General features: G+C 36.8%; 1 protein-coding gene and 1 non-coding gene across 3 annotated transcripts in view; both read left to right on the top strand.

Annotated features, from left to right (window-relative positions):
* LOC106994999 (ankyrin repeat domain-containing protein 26) overlaps positions 1-15,897 on the top strand; it is an 84,986-nt gene that overhangs the window by 12,211 nt on the left and 56,878 nt on the right. For both annotated transcript variants that reach the window (XM_028840983.2, XM_028840977.2), the window contains 4 exons: positions 1,642-1,715; positions 4,859-4,912; positions 8,833-8,863; positions 11,619-11,691. In XM_028840983.2, the coding sequence (XP_028696816.2) occupies positions 1,642-1,715; positions 4,859-4,912; positions 8,833-8,863; positions 11,619-11,691 (232 nt within the window). The remainder of the gene's footprint in view (positions 1-1,641; positions 1,716-4,858; positions 4,913-8,832; positions 8,864-11,618; positions 11,692-15,897) is intronic.
* Positions 423-529, top strand: LOC114674559 (U6 spliceosomal RNA). Its single transcript, XR_003725704.1, has one exon. It is a non-coding gene; the product is annotated as a U6 spliceosomal RNA (small nuclear RNA).

Raw genomic sequence — 15,897 nt, 5'->3', positions numbered from 1 at the left:
CCCTGGCTGGAGTGCAATGGTGTGATCTTGGCTCACTGCAACCTCTGCCTCCCGGGTTCAAGCAATTCTCTCACCTCAGCTTCCCAAGTAGCTGGGATTACAGGCGTGTGCCACCACACCTGGGTAATTTTTGTATTTTTAGTAGAGACGAGGTTTCACCACGTTTGCCAGGCTGGTCTCGAACTCCTGACCTCAGGTGATCCACCTGCCTCAGCCTTCCAAAGTGCTGGGATTATAGGCATGAGCCACCGTGCTGGGCCTAATTACTTGCAATTCTACCTCAAGTTTTAAAAATATTTTCATATTCTACCTCACAGGAAGCCATTCAATAGAATTATCTGAATCTCAAGTATGTTTATTGGGTTTATCAGAGCTAAGTCTCATCCAGGACTCATGAGTATTCACGTGTAAAGCAGGGTTTTGTGCTTGCTTCAGCAGCACACATAGTAACACTGGAATAGTACAGAGAAAGTTAGCATTGCTCCTGCATAAGGCTGACACACAAATTCATGAAGTGGTTCGTATTTTGTGCAGTCCCTGGAAGGTCATATCACAATTTTCTGACTAGCTCCAAGGAAACAGCATGAGTCAAAGCAAAATGGTTGGCACTTAATATTGAAATTATGATTTTCACTACAAAAATATTCACATAGAGTGATCTATGGAATGAGAATGGAGCTGAGTAAAACACGGGATACTGCGTGCAAATATATTGTTAGTATGTATCTCAGAAATGAGAATGTCAACTTGCATCTACTTCATGGAACTTACAAAAAGAGTTTTATCTTTTATGTCAATTGGAGGTGAACATGGAGATTAAGCATCATTCTAACAAAGATCTACTGGTTCAGAGTTTGAGTCTGTGAAGAAGGGATAGTAGTCTAAGGCAGGTCTTGATATCTATTAGTTTTTTGCCTTTGGTATGATTGATGAGCTCAGTAACAGTAGACAATTATGCTATCTAATTTAGTGAGATAATAGGTTTATAAATGTAGTTACAAACCATGAAATATATGAGATGCCCTAAATTATAAGCCACAAAGAGTAGAACACCTAATAAACAAAATTAGGACTCAATAACATTTCCCAAATACTACAACGTTTCAATATTAGAACCTACAAAAAATACACATTGGATTTTATTTGCAGTTCTAAGATAGTTTCACCAATAATAAAGTTCAAGAACAAATTATTTCATTGCTTCACTATTTTTCTGAGCATTCAAAATATGTTATCTCACTAAATTTTTATAACAACCTAGTAAAATAAGACAGCAAAATTCTCGCTTTTTAGAAGAACACATTGAACCTAACAAAAACAACTTATCCAAGAACTAGTAGCTTTTGGTTATGGAGCTAGGGCTTATTCTGAGTTAAGACACTTTCCATTATGTCAGGCTAATGCAAGTTAATTTACTGAACTATACTGCCTTCAGTTCATGAGTACTTCACGTTATTTTTTTTCTTCTTTAATTAGAAGCTTAAAGAGAAGTTTGTAGAGCTTACAAATTAGAAGTGTATGGGATAATTAAAATTCTAAAATTAACACTGATATCATTTGAAATACTCTAAGAATTTAATATTTTTGGTAATTATTTTTATATCAGTTTTTAAATAGTAATTTTACTTATTACGTTTTTAGATATAGCATTCACCAACTAATGTCTGAATACAAAGAAAACGAGACACCTAGAAATCCTCAAAATAGCAATCCAGGTAAGACTTCTGGTAGTAAATTGCTCTTGGTGGTCTTACCATAGATTAACAAATAAGAGTTAGGAAGTTTTAATCACCAAAGAGTAGTTTAAAAGCTTACTATGTAAATTGCATATATACATATACCCACACATATATATATACACACACATATACACATATATGTGTGTGTTTTAAATTTCTTCTTAGTAGGTTAGATTTCAGAATTATTTAAAAAGTTATGTGTAGATAATTCATAATCTCAAACAGTATTATCTGAAAGGAATCGTTTCTTTAATCGTAGTCCCTAAAATCTTATATGATATTTTTTGTATAAATAAGAAAAAGGATTTTTCAGTTAGTATGTGGTATGTTTTATTTATAGTCTCATTATAGCAAACTGGATGTGTTATGAAATTGGAGCTTCTACTTAATTTTTAAAATAAATGGTTTTCATTGCTGGGCATGGTGTGGCTCATGCCTGTAATCCTAGCACTTTGGGAGGCCAAGGCGGGCTGATCTCCTGAGGTCGAGAGTTCGAGACCAGCCTGACCAACATGGAGAAACCCTGTCTCTGCTAACAATACAAAGTTAGCCACACATGGTGGCGCATGTCTGTAATCCCAGCTACGTGGGAGGCTAAGGCAGGAGAATCGCTTGAACCTGGGAGGTTGAGGTTACTGTGAGCCGAGATCATGCCATTGCACTCCAGCCTGGGCAGCAAGAGCAAAACTCCATCTCAAAAAAAAAAAAAAGGCTTTTATTTAGTAAATAAATGTCAATTACAGTTGACCTTTGAACAACATAGGATTTAGCGGTACTGACCCCGTGTGCAGCTGAAAACCTGTGTGTAACTTTTGATTCCCTCCAAAATTAGCTACTATTAATAGATGACTATTGACCAGGAGCCTTATTCATAACATAAACAGTCAGCGAAGACATTTGGTATGTTACGTGTGTTACTATATTCTTACAAGAAAGCAAGCTAGAGAAAAATGGTTATTAAGAAAATCGTAAGGAATAAAAATATATGTACTATTTATTATGTGGAAGTGGAAGTGGGTCATCCTCATGGTCTTCAACTTGAGTAGGCTGAGGAGAAGAAAGGAGATTGGTTTTGCTGTCTCAGGTGGCAGAGGTAGAAGAAAATCTGCATATAATTAGACTGCTGCAAGTTAAACTCCTGTTGTTCAAAGGTCAACTGTATTACATAGTGATTTATGTCACTAAAAAAAGTAACTTTTTAAAACTGGGACCTCAACAATACCTTTCTGGTACCATAAATAAATGTCAATAAGAACTATAAAACTTATCCAGTGTACACTAATACTAATAGAAAATTATTTTTTAAAGATACCAAGTGTAGAAGTCAGAAAAGCAATTTCTTGTTGAAAAGCGCAGGTCATGTTTCATATTCTTATACCAACAAGGTCTCACTTATTGACTTCATTCTTCCTAATTTGAAATTGAATGAGATACATTTACTTCATTAGAACAAGATCAGTTCTTCTCTCCACTAGTTAATTGTCATGATAACAGTAATTTTGTTAGAACAAAATACTCTTTTACCAGTAGCCAAAAGGTTATTGTAATGAATACCCAAATAGTCCAACTCTAGGCTCAACAAATTATAATAAAAGTATAAAAGTGCTTCTCAATAACAAAAATGCTACTATGCTACCTAAATGTGACACCAAATACATTATACAGTCTGAACTGTGTGAGGACATTTTTAATTTAGTACATATCAATTGAAGAACTTTTACAAGTTAGATTTTGCAAGCTACAGGTGACAAACACGTAGTCTTGGTCTTTAAGGTGCTCATAATAGACTGCAGCTGTCCTTATTTCATATCTGTGTGTTTTTTCAAGATTTTTTTTTTTTTTTTTGGAGACAGAGTCTTGCACTGTCACCCAGGCTGGAGTACAGTGGCACCATCTTGGCTCACTGCAACCTCTGCCTTTTGGATTCAAGCAATTCTCCCTGCCTCAGCCTCCCGAGGAGCTGGTATTATAGGCGCCCACCGCCATGCCCAGCTAATTTTTTTTTGTATTTCTTGTAGAGATGGGGTTTTACCATGTTGACCAGATGTCTTGAACTCCTGACCTCAGGTGATTCACCTACCTCGGCCTACCAAAGTGTTGGGATTACAGGTGTGAGCCACCGCAGCTGGCCAATAATTTTCAAAAAAAATATTTTTATTCATTTATATACTTGTCTATTTAATGAATAAACTATCAAGAGTGTTTTAGGGAGTAGGCTTCTTTTTTTTTCATGTTACAGAATACAAACATTTAAAAATACAGTCAGGGGCTGGGTGTGGTGGCTGAGGCCTGTAATCCCAGCACTTTGAGAGGCCGAGGTGGGCGGATCACCTGAGGTCAGGAGTTGGAGACCAGCCTGGTCAACATGGCGAAACCCTGTCTCTACTAAAAATACAAAAATTCGCCAGGTGTGGTGGTACACGCCTGTAATCCCAGCTACTTGGGAGGCTAAGGCAGGAGAATTGCTTGAATCCAGGAGACGGAGGTTGCAGTGAGCCGAGATCACACCACTGTATTCCAGCCTGGGCAACAGAGAGAGACTCTGCCTCAAAAGAAAAAAAACAAAAACAAAAAACAAAAAACAGTCAGGGCTGGGCATGGTCACACATACCTATAATCCCAACACTTTGGGAGGCTGAGGCAAAATGATTGCTTGAGCCTAGGAATTTGAGACCAGTTTGAGTAACACAGTGAGACCTCAACTCTACTAAAAATAAAAATCAAGAAATGAAAAAGTTAGTTGGGCATTGTGGCATGCATCTGTAGTCCCAGCTACTTGGGAGGCTGCACTCCAGCCTGGGCAATGGAGCAAGACCATCTCAAAAAACAAAACAAAAACAAAACAGTCAGGAGCTTGTTATGATCATTTTCATTTATATTATTTGCTACTTCATTCAGTGCCTACTACTATGTGCTGGATGCTGTCTGGAAGTGTGTAATGATCATTTATCATGTTAAATATGTGCCAGACATTTGAAGTATGTGGTGAGGAATGAAAGCTGTCAAAAAGTGGGTAGGATTTCAGGTAAGCATGCAGAAGGGGTAGAACTTTTCTAGGTAAAGAGGCAGAAGCATGATGTGGGCAGAAGGAACATCTAACAAGTTTGTATATTTGGCAGAAGGAACATCTAACAAGATGGCGTGCTTGGGAGAAGGAGCAGCAGGTGCAAAAGGTAAGATGCTTGAGTGAACTTTGCAGGGTTTATGAGCAGTTCTTTTTTGCTGTTGCAAAATCTGAGATGGGAGTGGTTGGGAATGAGGGAAAAACCTAGGTAAGGCATGCTCATGATGGACTTTTTAATACTTTATAGTGTTAAACTGAGTAGATCTTATCCTGCAGGCTATGGGAAATTTACCAGGTAGAGTGCTTTGGGCTGCAAATATTAAAGGACCTAACTAACATTGACTAAAACAACAGGAAGCAGAGTTGCTTTGGTGGGTGGTTCAGTGATAACACTGGGTCCCACTTGGTGTTCCTTTTTCAGCTGTGCTGTCAGTAGTGTTTTGTACATGTCTCCTTTCATGGCTGGCTAATTAGCAAGAGCTCCAAACATCATGTTCTCATAACACAATTTCTAAAGGCTGGAAGGGCTGCTTTTCTTCTCATGTTTCTTTAAAATAGGGAGAAAACTCAGAAGCGTGCAGTGGGCTTCCTTTCACATTTTATTGGCTTTGTTACACCACATGCTCATTCCTAAACCAGGCACTGGGAAAACAAATGTAATGACCATGATTAAATTAGAATAGTCATTTCTCTTGTTGGGGATGGGGAGGCATATTAGGATGATAAATATTCAAACAGACTTGTAGTTCTCCAGCAAGAAAGAATAAGGAATGGTCATTGGGTAGGGAGGCAGCAATGTTTTCTGTAGGAATTCATTATAGAATTTTGAGCAGAAAAGTCACAAGATTAGATCTGAGTATTAGGACATTCTGATTATGGTATTCATAAGCTTTTAATGTAAAGAACTAGGTGGGAAATATTTCAGGCCATGTGGTCTCTGTCATATCTACTCAACCCTGCCATGGTAGTGTGAAAGCAGTCATAGATAATATGTAAGCAAAAGGCAGGACTGAGCTCCCATAAAACTTTATTTACAAAACTGGGTTTTGTAAATAAGGCTGGGTTGGGCCTGCGGCCTGCAGTTGGATGACTCCTCATATGGAGGATAGATGGAAAGTACCACATAAAGAGACTGGAAGACAAAGGAAGCTTTTACAGTAGCCAAAGCTATAGCTTCCTTGTCACCAATCCTTGGACTAGCATCAATCCATTATGTGGTTTTCACCCATCCATGGTGAAATAAATGATGTTAGAAAGCTACTTAGTAATTTTAAAATGTTGATCTTTCTCTTGGTTTTTGCCTTTTTAATTTGTTTTGCTTGTTTTTTTATTTAAGAAATAATATTAATATTTGGTAGTTTGTAAAAGCCAGTAGTTAAGAACCAGTGGTAGTGGAAATACAAAGCGGAGGCAGAGAACAGATAGAGACAATATGAGTTAGTGATTATTGGATGTACAAATTTAGGGCACAGAGAGAAATCTCAGATGATTTACAGGTTGTGAACTAGCTTTTAACCTGGACATGAGGAAGGAGTAGGAGATTTGCAGGTGAATGGAGAAGAGCAGCAGATCAGCAGGAATGACTAACCTCGTTCTGTGCATGTGGAGTTAAATGGAATATTCATGGGGGTATTTTCAGTAGGTAATTGGATTTTAGGCATTTCTAGCTGGAGGTAGAACTGAGGTTGGAGATGCAGACTTGGAATAATGTAGGCAAAGTCATAGATCTGAATGAGCTTGTCCATGATAGGAAAGACATGGAATAATCAGAAGGCCAGTGACAAGATCCTGGGAATATCAACATTTACCAGAGGAAAAGAAGTTAGTAAAGAAGTCTGAGCAGTGGCTAGAGAAAAGTTGGAGAGGTTATCAGAGGATGGGGTGTTGCAAAAATTTTAAAATGTGAGAATTTCAAGGAGGGGGAATGTAAATTCTAACAAGTAAGATTACTAAAAAGTAAGTTAAATTAATATTTTAAAAGCTCTTTGGTGGTACTCTCTTCAAAAGAACACTTTTAGAGTTGTAAGGTCTATTATTTAGGTACATGGTACTTCTGGTGTTCAAGTATGGAAGAATACACCTACCACCATCCTACCTAATGTTTTTGTAACTGCAGCAGCTACCTACACAGAGTCAGGCCTAGATGGTGAGTTCCTGTGCCAACATTTTCCCAGAATTTTTAGAACCTAAGGGTCCACATGAGGAAAAGTGTAATCTTTCTTATCTGGTTTTTGGGGAAACGCTTGTTTTGTACTCAAACCCTTGATAAGCTCTTCTAGATGTGTTCCCAAACAAAAATCTGACAGCAACAACTGGAAGCCATTATCAGATACTCATATCCTTCCTCTAAGATGGAATCAAAATACAGCCATGCTTTGACAAAATTTTAAGTTTTGATCAGAAATAGTTTACAGATCAGCAGTTTGAATTTCTTTTGATTTAAATATTTTATTGCAGAACACTAATGTAATATCACAGAAACATATGAGGTGATATGCTATATAGAGTAGTTCTCAGTATTTTTGGAATTCTGGTGACATCAGTAGGGAAGTCAGTACCTGACTCTATTTATTAGTGCAATCTCCTTTTCATCTGCCCTCTTGTGATATCTCTGCTTTCACTGCTTCCCTTTGAACTTCATCCCTAAAGAAAGTACTATTAGAACACATTTCTAACATATGTATATTTGACAAATGTCTATTATTTGATTTTAAAAGAATTGGCTACCTATCCTAAAGTATATATGGTATTCTGTTACTTTCCAGTGCTAAATAAACTTCTTTATATCTGCACCACAATGACAGGGTGACTGATGATGGTCTGCCAAGATTTTAAGTGTGTCCTGGATTGTCAAATACAAATTGTTTTATTTCACACTGTTTAAATGTAAAATGCCTTTCTGGAATTACATTTCTTCAGAAATTAGTAAACTGATTTAATTAGATTATGTGGACAATCAGACTCTCACCATTTTAGTCATTTATATACAAGATAACTTTCTTCCCCCTTCAATAAGTTAAAAGTCCTGTTGATCCTTAATAATCAAACTCACTGGTGGGAGCAATGAAAAACTCATACTGCACTTTGGATGCATTTTTTGGGCATTTTGACTTGTTCTATTAAGAACTGACTTTAATAGGTAAAATTTATTTTTGTTGTTTTATAAAAATTTAAGAAAAAGATTGAAAACAAAACATAACTCTATGATCAGTAGTACAGTATTATAGTATATCTGACGGTTATATGTTATTCTACAATCATCACAGTTACCTGAATGATACACAGTCTTTTATTTATTTATTTATTTAGTTTTTTTAAGAGATGTGGTCTCACTATGTTGCCCAGGCTGGCATGCAGTAGCTATTGACTAGTGTGACTGTGGCCTTGAATTCCTGGCCTCAAGCAGTCCTCCTGCCTCAGCCAAAGGAGCAGCTAGGACTACAGGCATGTATCACTGCACCCAACCAGATGCATGATCATTATAAAAATGAATGAAGCATTACTGTATGCTGTTCTAACTACTACTAGTTCATTAGTCCAGAAAGCATGTTCTTGAAGTTTGACTCAGTTTGCTAGTCAGTCTGATAGGGTTTGGTTAGGATTATGATTATTGTACACAGGAATTCATTTGTAGGTATCACATTTTGGCAAATCCCATTCTCTTTTGCATTTGATTGATACAAAGGAGGAGAAGTAAGGATTCTTAATGTAGTAATTTCCTACCAGTAGTATAATCAATATTAGTTCTAGTGTAGTCTCAAGGTATGGTCCTAAAGGAATACTTTGTGGGAAAAAAAAAAAAGAAAGGTCTAAAGCATGCACAAAAGTATACATGATTTCTTTTAATGAAGGCAGAGTCTCAATGTGTTGCCCAGGCTGGTCTCAAACCCCTGGGCTTCTCAAGTGATCCCCTGGCCTCCAGCCTCCTGAGTAGTTGGGATTACATGCATGTACCACTGGGCCCTCTTATACTTTCAATATTCTGTGTTTTTCTATTGTTGACTTAAAATGCATTTTTTTCTTTAATAGTGGATGAGATTCCTGGATATCCTGTAAAAAGGTAGGACTTACAGATTTTAAAAATATTATATGTTACCTGAGGGAATATAGAGAAAAGAAACTAACATCTGTTGAGTGTTGTATTCTGGGGTAGACACTATTTTATGTGCTTATCTCATCTCATATAGTTATCACAGCAGCTTTGAAAGGTTCTCTGTTATTATAACCTACTTTTTCCTAATTAGCTAACTGTGGTTCAGTTAGGTTGATTAACTGCCCCATGTCCCCATAGTTAACAAGTAGCTGGCCCATGATTTGACTGGCAGCCTGCCTGGCTCCCAAATCCCTTCTCTTGCCCCTCTACATAGATTGGCAGAGACCTGTACAGCACTGGAATCAAAGTACAGGTCCAAACCAGATCGATTCAGAAAGTCAAATTTAGTTAACTCTCATTTATAGTTTTTCTCAGAAGCCTGGTTAGTCTAAGAGTTTGTTTTAATATATTTGGCAATTTCAGAGGTAATCAGTACCTTGCTTTTACTATCAAACATTTTAGGGCAGATCTCACTTAGCTATGGCCACAGGAGCATGGGTTTTACATAGACAAGACCAGTCATGTCCTAGAGAGGAATTATTTTATTGTAAGTGAAGGCTATTTATGTTACATTTACTTATTATGTTAGTTATATTTAGCATCTAAATAGAGCCTATTTCTAATTGATTTATCTACTTATTGACTCCCTACTTTAGTTTTCCCTTTAGGCCACTACCCTGCTTAATTCCATGGGCTTTTTTTAAGAGTCTTTTTTCTTCTTCCATGACTTTTCTACAATCTTTTCTTTAGTTGTTAACTTTCTTCTCTGCTTTCTGTGGTGTTTCCTTTGTTCTATTATTTTTCCATTTCTGCCAGCTAAGTATTCCCCATTTTTATACAGACAGAATCAAAAGCATACACAATTTCAGGATTTTAAGGAATCTTAGTGACTAATCAAAATACCCTCCAGTACTTCAACCTGTGTTTAACATTCTGGTGAAGTGGTTGTTCGGATGGAGAATCTGAAACTCAAAGAGATTAAGATGACTTATTTGGATATAGGAAGTGGCAGAAATGAGATTTGAACCCATTTCAAAGCCCATTACTCTTCCTTGTTTATCATCCTTTTAATGAGTGTTTTAATAATAGAAAGGGAAAGTGGGTCTAGTGAACACAGTGGATGAGCCTAGGAAGGGAATTAACTGGGGAACCCAATGGAAGAGAAGACTTAAACTAGTAGGGGAAGCCCATGTTTGAAGAGAAATAACACTGGGTTGGATAGGAATAAGGTTTTTAGAAAAGAGAAGTGAATATTGGGGTTTATGACAAGTTTTATAAAGATAAATTATAGTAATGAAGAAGACAGGATATTGGGATTTATCTAGAAGGGCATGTTTAAGTAGGTGGTTCAGGGGAGTCCTGAACAGATTGCTGCTCTTGTTTGTTTAATTAGAGTGACTGATCAACTTCAAAGTTTCTATTGAAAGATGTTAAAAGAATTTGAGCCATTGAGAAGAGTCTCTATAGCAGATTGAATTGTAGTATTATCTACTTCCACCTCAACTTATAGAGGGAGGGCTGAGTCCCTCCAGTACTAGAGGACTGAAGGTTCCTGAACTATGTAGATCTGTGCCCCAGAGCACATATCCTCTTACCTCTGCCTCTTTTCCCAATTCAAGTAGGGCTGGGGTCAGATTATCTGGCAAATCAGTCATGGACCATCAGTTTGGTAGCTGATAACATGGCTATGCTGGGGGAAGACGACTGAAATTCCATTTAGCTTGTTTTCTAGCAGCAATAAAATTGAGAGCTCTGTCTCTTGGTCATTTGAGCCCACTCTTTTAGGAATTTGTGCTTTCGTTGGCTAAAGATTTAAAGGTTGGGGACTGCCATAGAGCCCTGCAGAAGAGGGATCTGGAAGTGGGAGCCCATAGGAAGAAAGATATTTAGATAGTTCTTAGGGAAATAGAGATACAACTACCAGGATTCTATTTTTCCAGAAGTCTCTCTCCTTTGGTATCTGAGTGCCTATGGAGGTTTTTAAGAGCTTCATACTTTATGTGGCCCTGAATTTGGCAGAGTCTATGTAGGGAAAATAATTAGATTTTATAATTAAGTTTTAATATCTCCCAGAAGATCATTTTTAATAACAATATATACATTTGTCCTTTGACATTCATACATTTAGCTTTCAAGTATTTTAGATGTGTCAGGGAAGATTCTGTAATATTTTAAGGAAAAGGGAAGCAATGGGGGCCTGCTTAAGTGGTTTCCAAGCAGAAGAACCAAGACTGCCATTTTCAAGTGACACAGATTAGTCTTTGAACTAGAGATAGATCATAGAGAAGGGACAGTGGATCTTTTCACTTTATTTTAAGCTATCAGGTGTCTTCCAGTTCAAGTAACAAAAGTTACATCAGCCATTACTTGGATTTTAAGTTCTGCCTCCAGAACAAATAATTTGCGAAGCCCAATTATTCTCAGGCTCTACCAATATATTAGCTGTCATGATTTGTTATGGAATTAAGGGTGAGTCTTCATGGACTGTTCCATAGCTTTGGAGAGGAGGAAGTAGAAATAGGTAATTAAGATCTTTACTGCAACAGAGGCCAAATTTTAATTATATTAAGAGACATTATTTTAAATACAGATAGCTAAACTTCCACAAGATTTACTTTTGTTTTTTGTTTTGTTTTGTTTTGGGAGGGCACTCAGGTATGAACCTTCTAATTGCCTAAAGAAATTAACACACTCATTTTTGTTGTATATTTTTATTCTAAAGGCTTTTCAACAAACCATCTATTGACGACTCACGACCTATGTCAGCTAATGAAGACTTTGATTTTGATACTGAGGTAAAAAGGTCTCTTGCAAAATTAATTTTCTCATTCTGAATTTAATTTTCTATAACATTTACTCTTGAAATTTAGTAGTAATCTACTTATTATTGTATTATGTTGGCTATGGAAAGTTCATTAGAGAAAACCATAAAAGAAACATGACTAAACATTTTTGAACATTTCTTACTTTGATAAATAACAAAGACTTGGCAAATATGTAGAGGGAGTGGGGGTGAAAAAAGAATGGGCTGGAAAATATGTAGTGACAGGAAAATTATATTAGGCAAAGCTTTCTCATAATAGAGCAAATTTGAAATTTGGTCAAGGTTGATTTGAATAAGTATTCTTACTGTGTGTGATGTTTAAATTATACTAAGATAGCTTTTATAATACTTATGCCTAAATAAATCTTTAATGGATCTAATTACTTATTATAGTAATCATGGAATCTCCTTGATGACTTTTGGTTCAAAAACTGTACAGCAGATAGCATGTACTTTTCTTTCTTAGACACATTATTTTAGTATTATATATACAGTTTTTAGATGTGAGCTATTTTCCTATTTCTATCCTTGGTTATGTAACTAGTCTAAAATAATATTAGAAATTGTGAAAATGTAGCTGGGTATGGTGGTGCATGCCTGTAGTCCAAGCTATTCAGGAGGCTGAGGTGGCAGAATTGCTTGAGCCCAGGAGTCTGAGACCAGCCTGGGCAACATAGCAAGAACCTGCCTCTGATTTTTAAAAAACTGTGGAAATTTAGAAATTTACATTTTCTTTCTCAAAATCTTTATTACAATGAGATTCCACTGTCATTTCATTAAGACTATATTTAATACTCTTGACCTAATTGAAGAATGGTTGCTTTGTCCAAAATAACAACCAGTTCTAGAAGCAGAGACTCTTAATAACCATACGGTGGGACTTAATTTCAGAATTATTTGTGTTGTGGTTCTTAAAAATATCCAAACTAAATCCTATATCACATGCTAAAATTTCAAATTTCAGAAGTTTTTGTATTTATTTAGTAACCATTTAAAAACTCTTTTATTACTATGAGCTACTGGAGGTTAGGGAACTTTTTTTTGTATCCTGGAGTACGACGAATGAACAGACAAATGCATTTCTATATAATGGAATGTTAGCAATAATATAATATGCCTAACATATCTAATAAATAAATCCATTCATTTATAAGATATAGCCTAAATTTTTATTCACTTTTAATATTTAGGATGTATAAATTCAGATGAGTTATATTGAAAAAATGTGTCATAAATAAGAAAATTAGAAATAGATCATCAATAGGAAAGAGGGTTAAAGTGTTAATATATTTTCTAGTCTTCCAACTGTAAGTGTAAATTAAAATTTTAGATTTAAAATGTTTAAACTTTTAAAAGCCCCAACCCATGTTCTACTAAATACATGTTTTCAATCCATATATTACTGCTTAGAATTCTGATTAGTATTTTTCTTCCAAGTAGAAAGTTGATGGAATGTTTCCTTTTCCATTTTTCTCTCTCTGAGGTAGTAATGTTCCAGCTTTTAAGTTGTGGTAGATGACCATATTTAGCTAATTGAATGTCTCGTTTTACAGTACACAATTCAATTCTATATCACAGAAATCTTTACCAAAAGCTAATTATAAATACTACTCAGTATTATTGGAAATATACTATGAACCAAAGTCTCTGTTGTGCATCTGTATTTCTCCATGTCCCTTACTGTATGTGATGTTTTTCTCCTTTTCCTTGGCTTTGGCTTTATTCCATGGCTTTATTTCAAGCTCATACTTGATTGACTGGTAGGTTATGTCCTTTTGTTTGTTTCTTTCTTTCTCCCTCCTCCCCAATCTTTTAAAAATGATTTATCCCAACCTATGTTTTTCCTCCTAGAACACATTCTCTACAACGTCTCTTCTTTCAATCCATGTGTGTCTTCACTGCTAGCATACTTAGTGTAGCTTTCTACATAGTAGCTATGTGAGACTTTTATTCATCTATCATTGCCCTACAAGATTTATTCTTTTTTTCTCTGTTTCTTGGAAGGAGCTAAATTTATACAATCATTTGTCCTTAGCTTTTTTTGAGAAACAGAATAGAAACGACTTATACTAAAGAACTAGAAAGCAACCCACAACAGCAGCTTAACAAATATGAAGCTGAAGAGGTGGATAAAGGGGAAGAATTTATTAAAGAGAGGCAAGATAAATGTAAAGATTGAGTAACAGAGTCAAGGTGAGTCAGATTATTGTAAAAACACATCAGAAACTGTGGGATTTAATGAGCGCAGGAACTCGTTACATTATAAAATATGATAGAAATTATTTTAAATGCAAATTAAGAAAAAAAAAGATGCCGGGCGCGGTGGCTCACGCCTGTAATCCCAGCACTTTGGGAGGCCGAGGCGGGCGGATCACAAGGTCAGGAGATCGAGACCACGGTGAAACCCCGTCTCTACTAAAAATACAAAAAATTAGCCGGGTGCGGTTGTGGGCGCCTGTAGTCCCAGCTACTCGGGAGGCTGAGGCAGGAGAATGGCGTGAACCCGGGAGGCGGAGCTTGCAGTGAGCCGAGATTGCGCCACTGCACTCCAGCCTGGGCGACAGAGCAAGACTCCGTCTCAAAAAAAAAAAAAAAAAAAAGACAGATAATGAAAAAAGTTGCTGAGATTTCTTTGAATGTTTTATAGCTGATTTTTATGAAGAACTGAAAGAAAATATAAGGGTGACTGTAGTTAACATTAATTTACTATACATTTGAAAGAAAAGATAACTAAGGTGATGGGTACCCCAATTACCCTAATTTGATTATATAAATGTATCAAATTATCACATTTACTTCAAAAATACGCACATCTATTATGTATCAATTTTTAAAAAGGAAATTTATATCCTCACATCTTTGAATTTAACAGTTATGTCATATATTTGATCTAGTAAAACCTTGTTGATAAATAATGCACAGTGAAATCTGTTTTAGGCCTTATCAGATTTATTATGAATTCTTAATTTTTGACTCTTGCTTCTCATTTAAGTTTTCTAACTTAGTGTTTGGCATATCCATGACTTAACTAATTTATCTTACTCTTTCATATAATCTTGATAGCCATTTTAGAGGTTTCTGAGAATAAAGAAAGAACATAAATAATTATATTTAATCTTTTTTTTTTTTTTTTTTTTGAGACGGAGTCTCGCTCTGTCGCCCGGGCTGGAGTGCAGTGGCCGGATCTCAGCTCACTGCAAGCTCCGCCTCCCGGGTTTACGCCATTCTCCTGCCTCAGCCTCCCAAGTAGCTGGGACTACAGGCGCCCGCCACCTCGCCCGGCTAGTTTTTTGTATTTTTTAGTAGAGACGGGGTTTCACCGTGTTAGCCAGGATGGTCTCGATCTCCTGACCTCGTGATCCGCCCGTCTCGGCCTCCCAAAGTGCTGGGACTACAGGCTTGAGCCACCGCGCCTGGCCATATTTAATCTTTAGTTAAAATTTCTGGTTATATGAAGGAGGTTCTTAATTTTATCCATTAAATGAGAAAACAAATTTCAAGGTAAAATCCTCTTAAATAAATTCAGGGAAGAAGATGAAGGAATAGAAATTCCACTGTTCCCCACGACCACAAGGACACCAACTTAACACAGGAAAAAACAACTTCATAAGAACCAAAAGTAAGGTGAACACTCACAGTACCTAGGTTTAACTTCATGTCACTGAAAGAGGCACTGAAGAGATTTTTTAAAGTCCTGAATGGCTGACATCCCCCCCTCCCCCATCCCTAGCAGCCTGACATAGTGTGGAGAGTGTCTCTGAGTGCTGGGGGAGGGAGAACACAGCAAGTATGAGGCTGTGAACCCAGTGCTGTTCTGTTAGAGCAAAAAGGAAAATTAGACCAAACTCAACTGATGTCCACCCATGAAGGGAGCATTTAAACCAGCCTTAGCCAGAGGAAAATCACCAGTCCCGATGGTCTGAACTTGAGTGTCTGTAAACCTAGCCACCGAGGGCTACAGCACTTTGTGTCTCCAAGTAACGTCAAAAGGCAGTCTAAGCCATAAGGACTGCAATTCACAGGCGAGTCCTAGTGCTGAACTAGGCCAAGAGACAACAAGCTGGGTGGGGAAGATATGCCATATTGAGATACAAGCTGGGGTAGCCAAGGGAGTGTTGGCATCAACCCTCCCCTAATCTCAGGCTGCACAGCTCACAGCTCTGATAAAGGCCCCTTC

Source organism: Macaca mulatta, chromosome 20, assembly GCF_049350105.2.
Source record: "Macaca mulatta isolate MMU2019108-1 chromosome 20, T2T-MMU8v2.0, whole genome shotgun sequence".
Taxonomy (NCBI): Eukaryota; Metazoa; Chordata; class Mammalia; order Primates; family Cercopithecidae; genus Macaca; species Macaca mulatta.
Note: the sequence above shows the minus strand (reverse complement) of the source record. Positions and strands in the feature narration are given on the sequence as shown.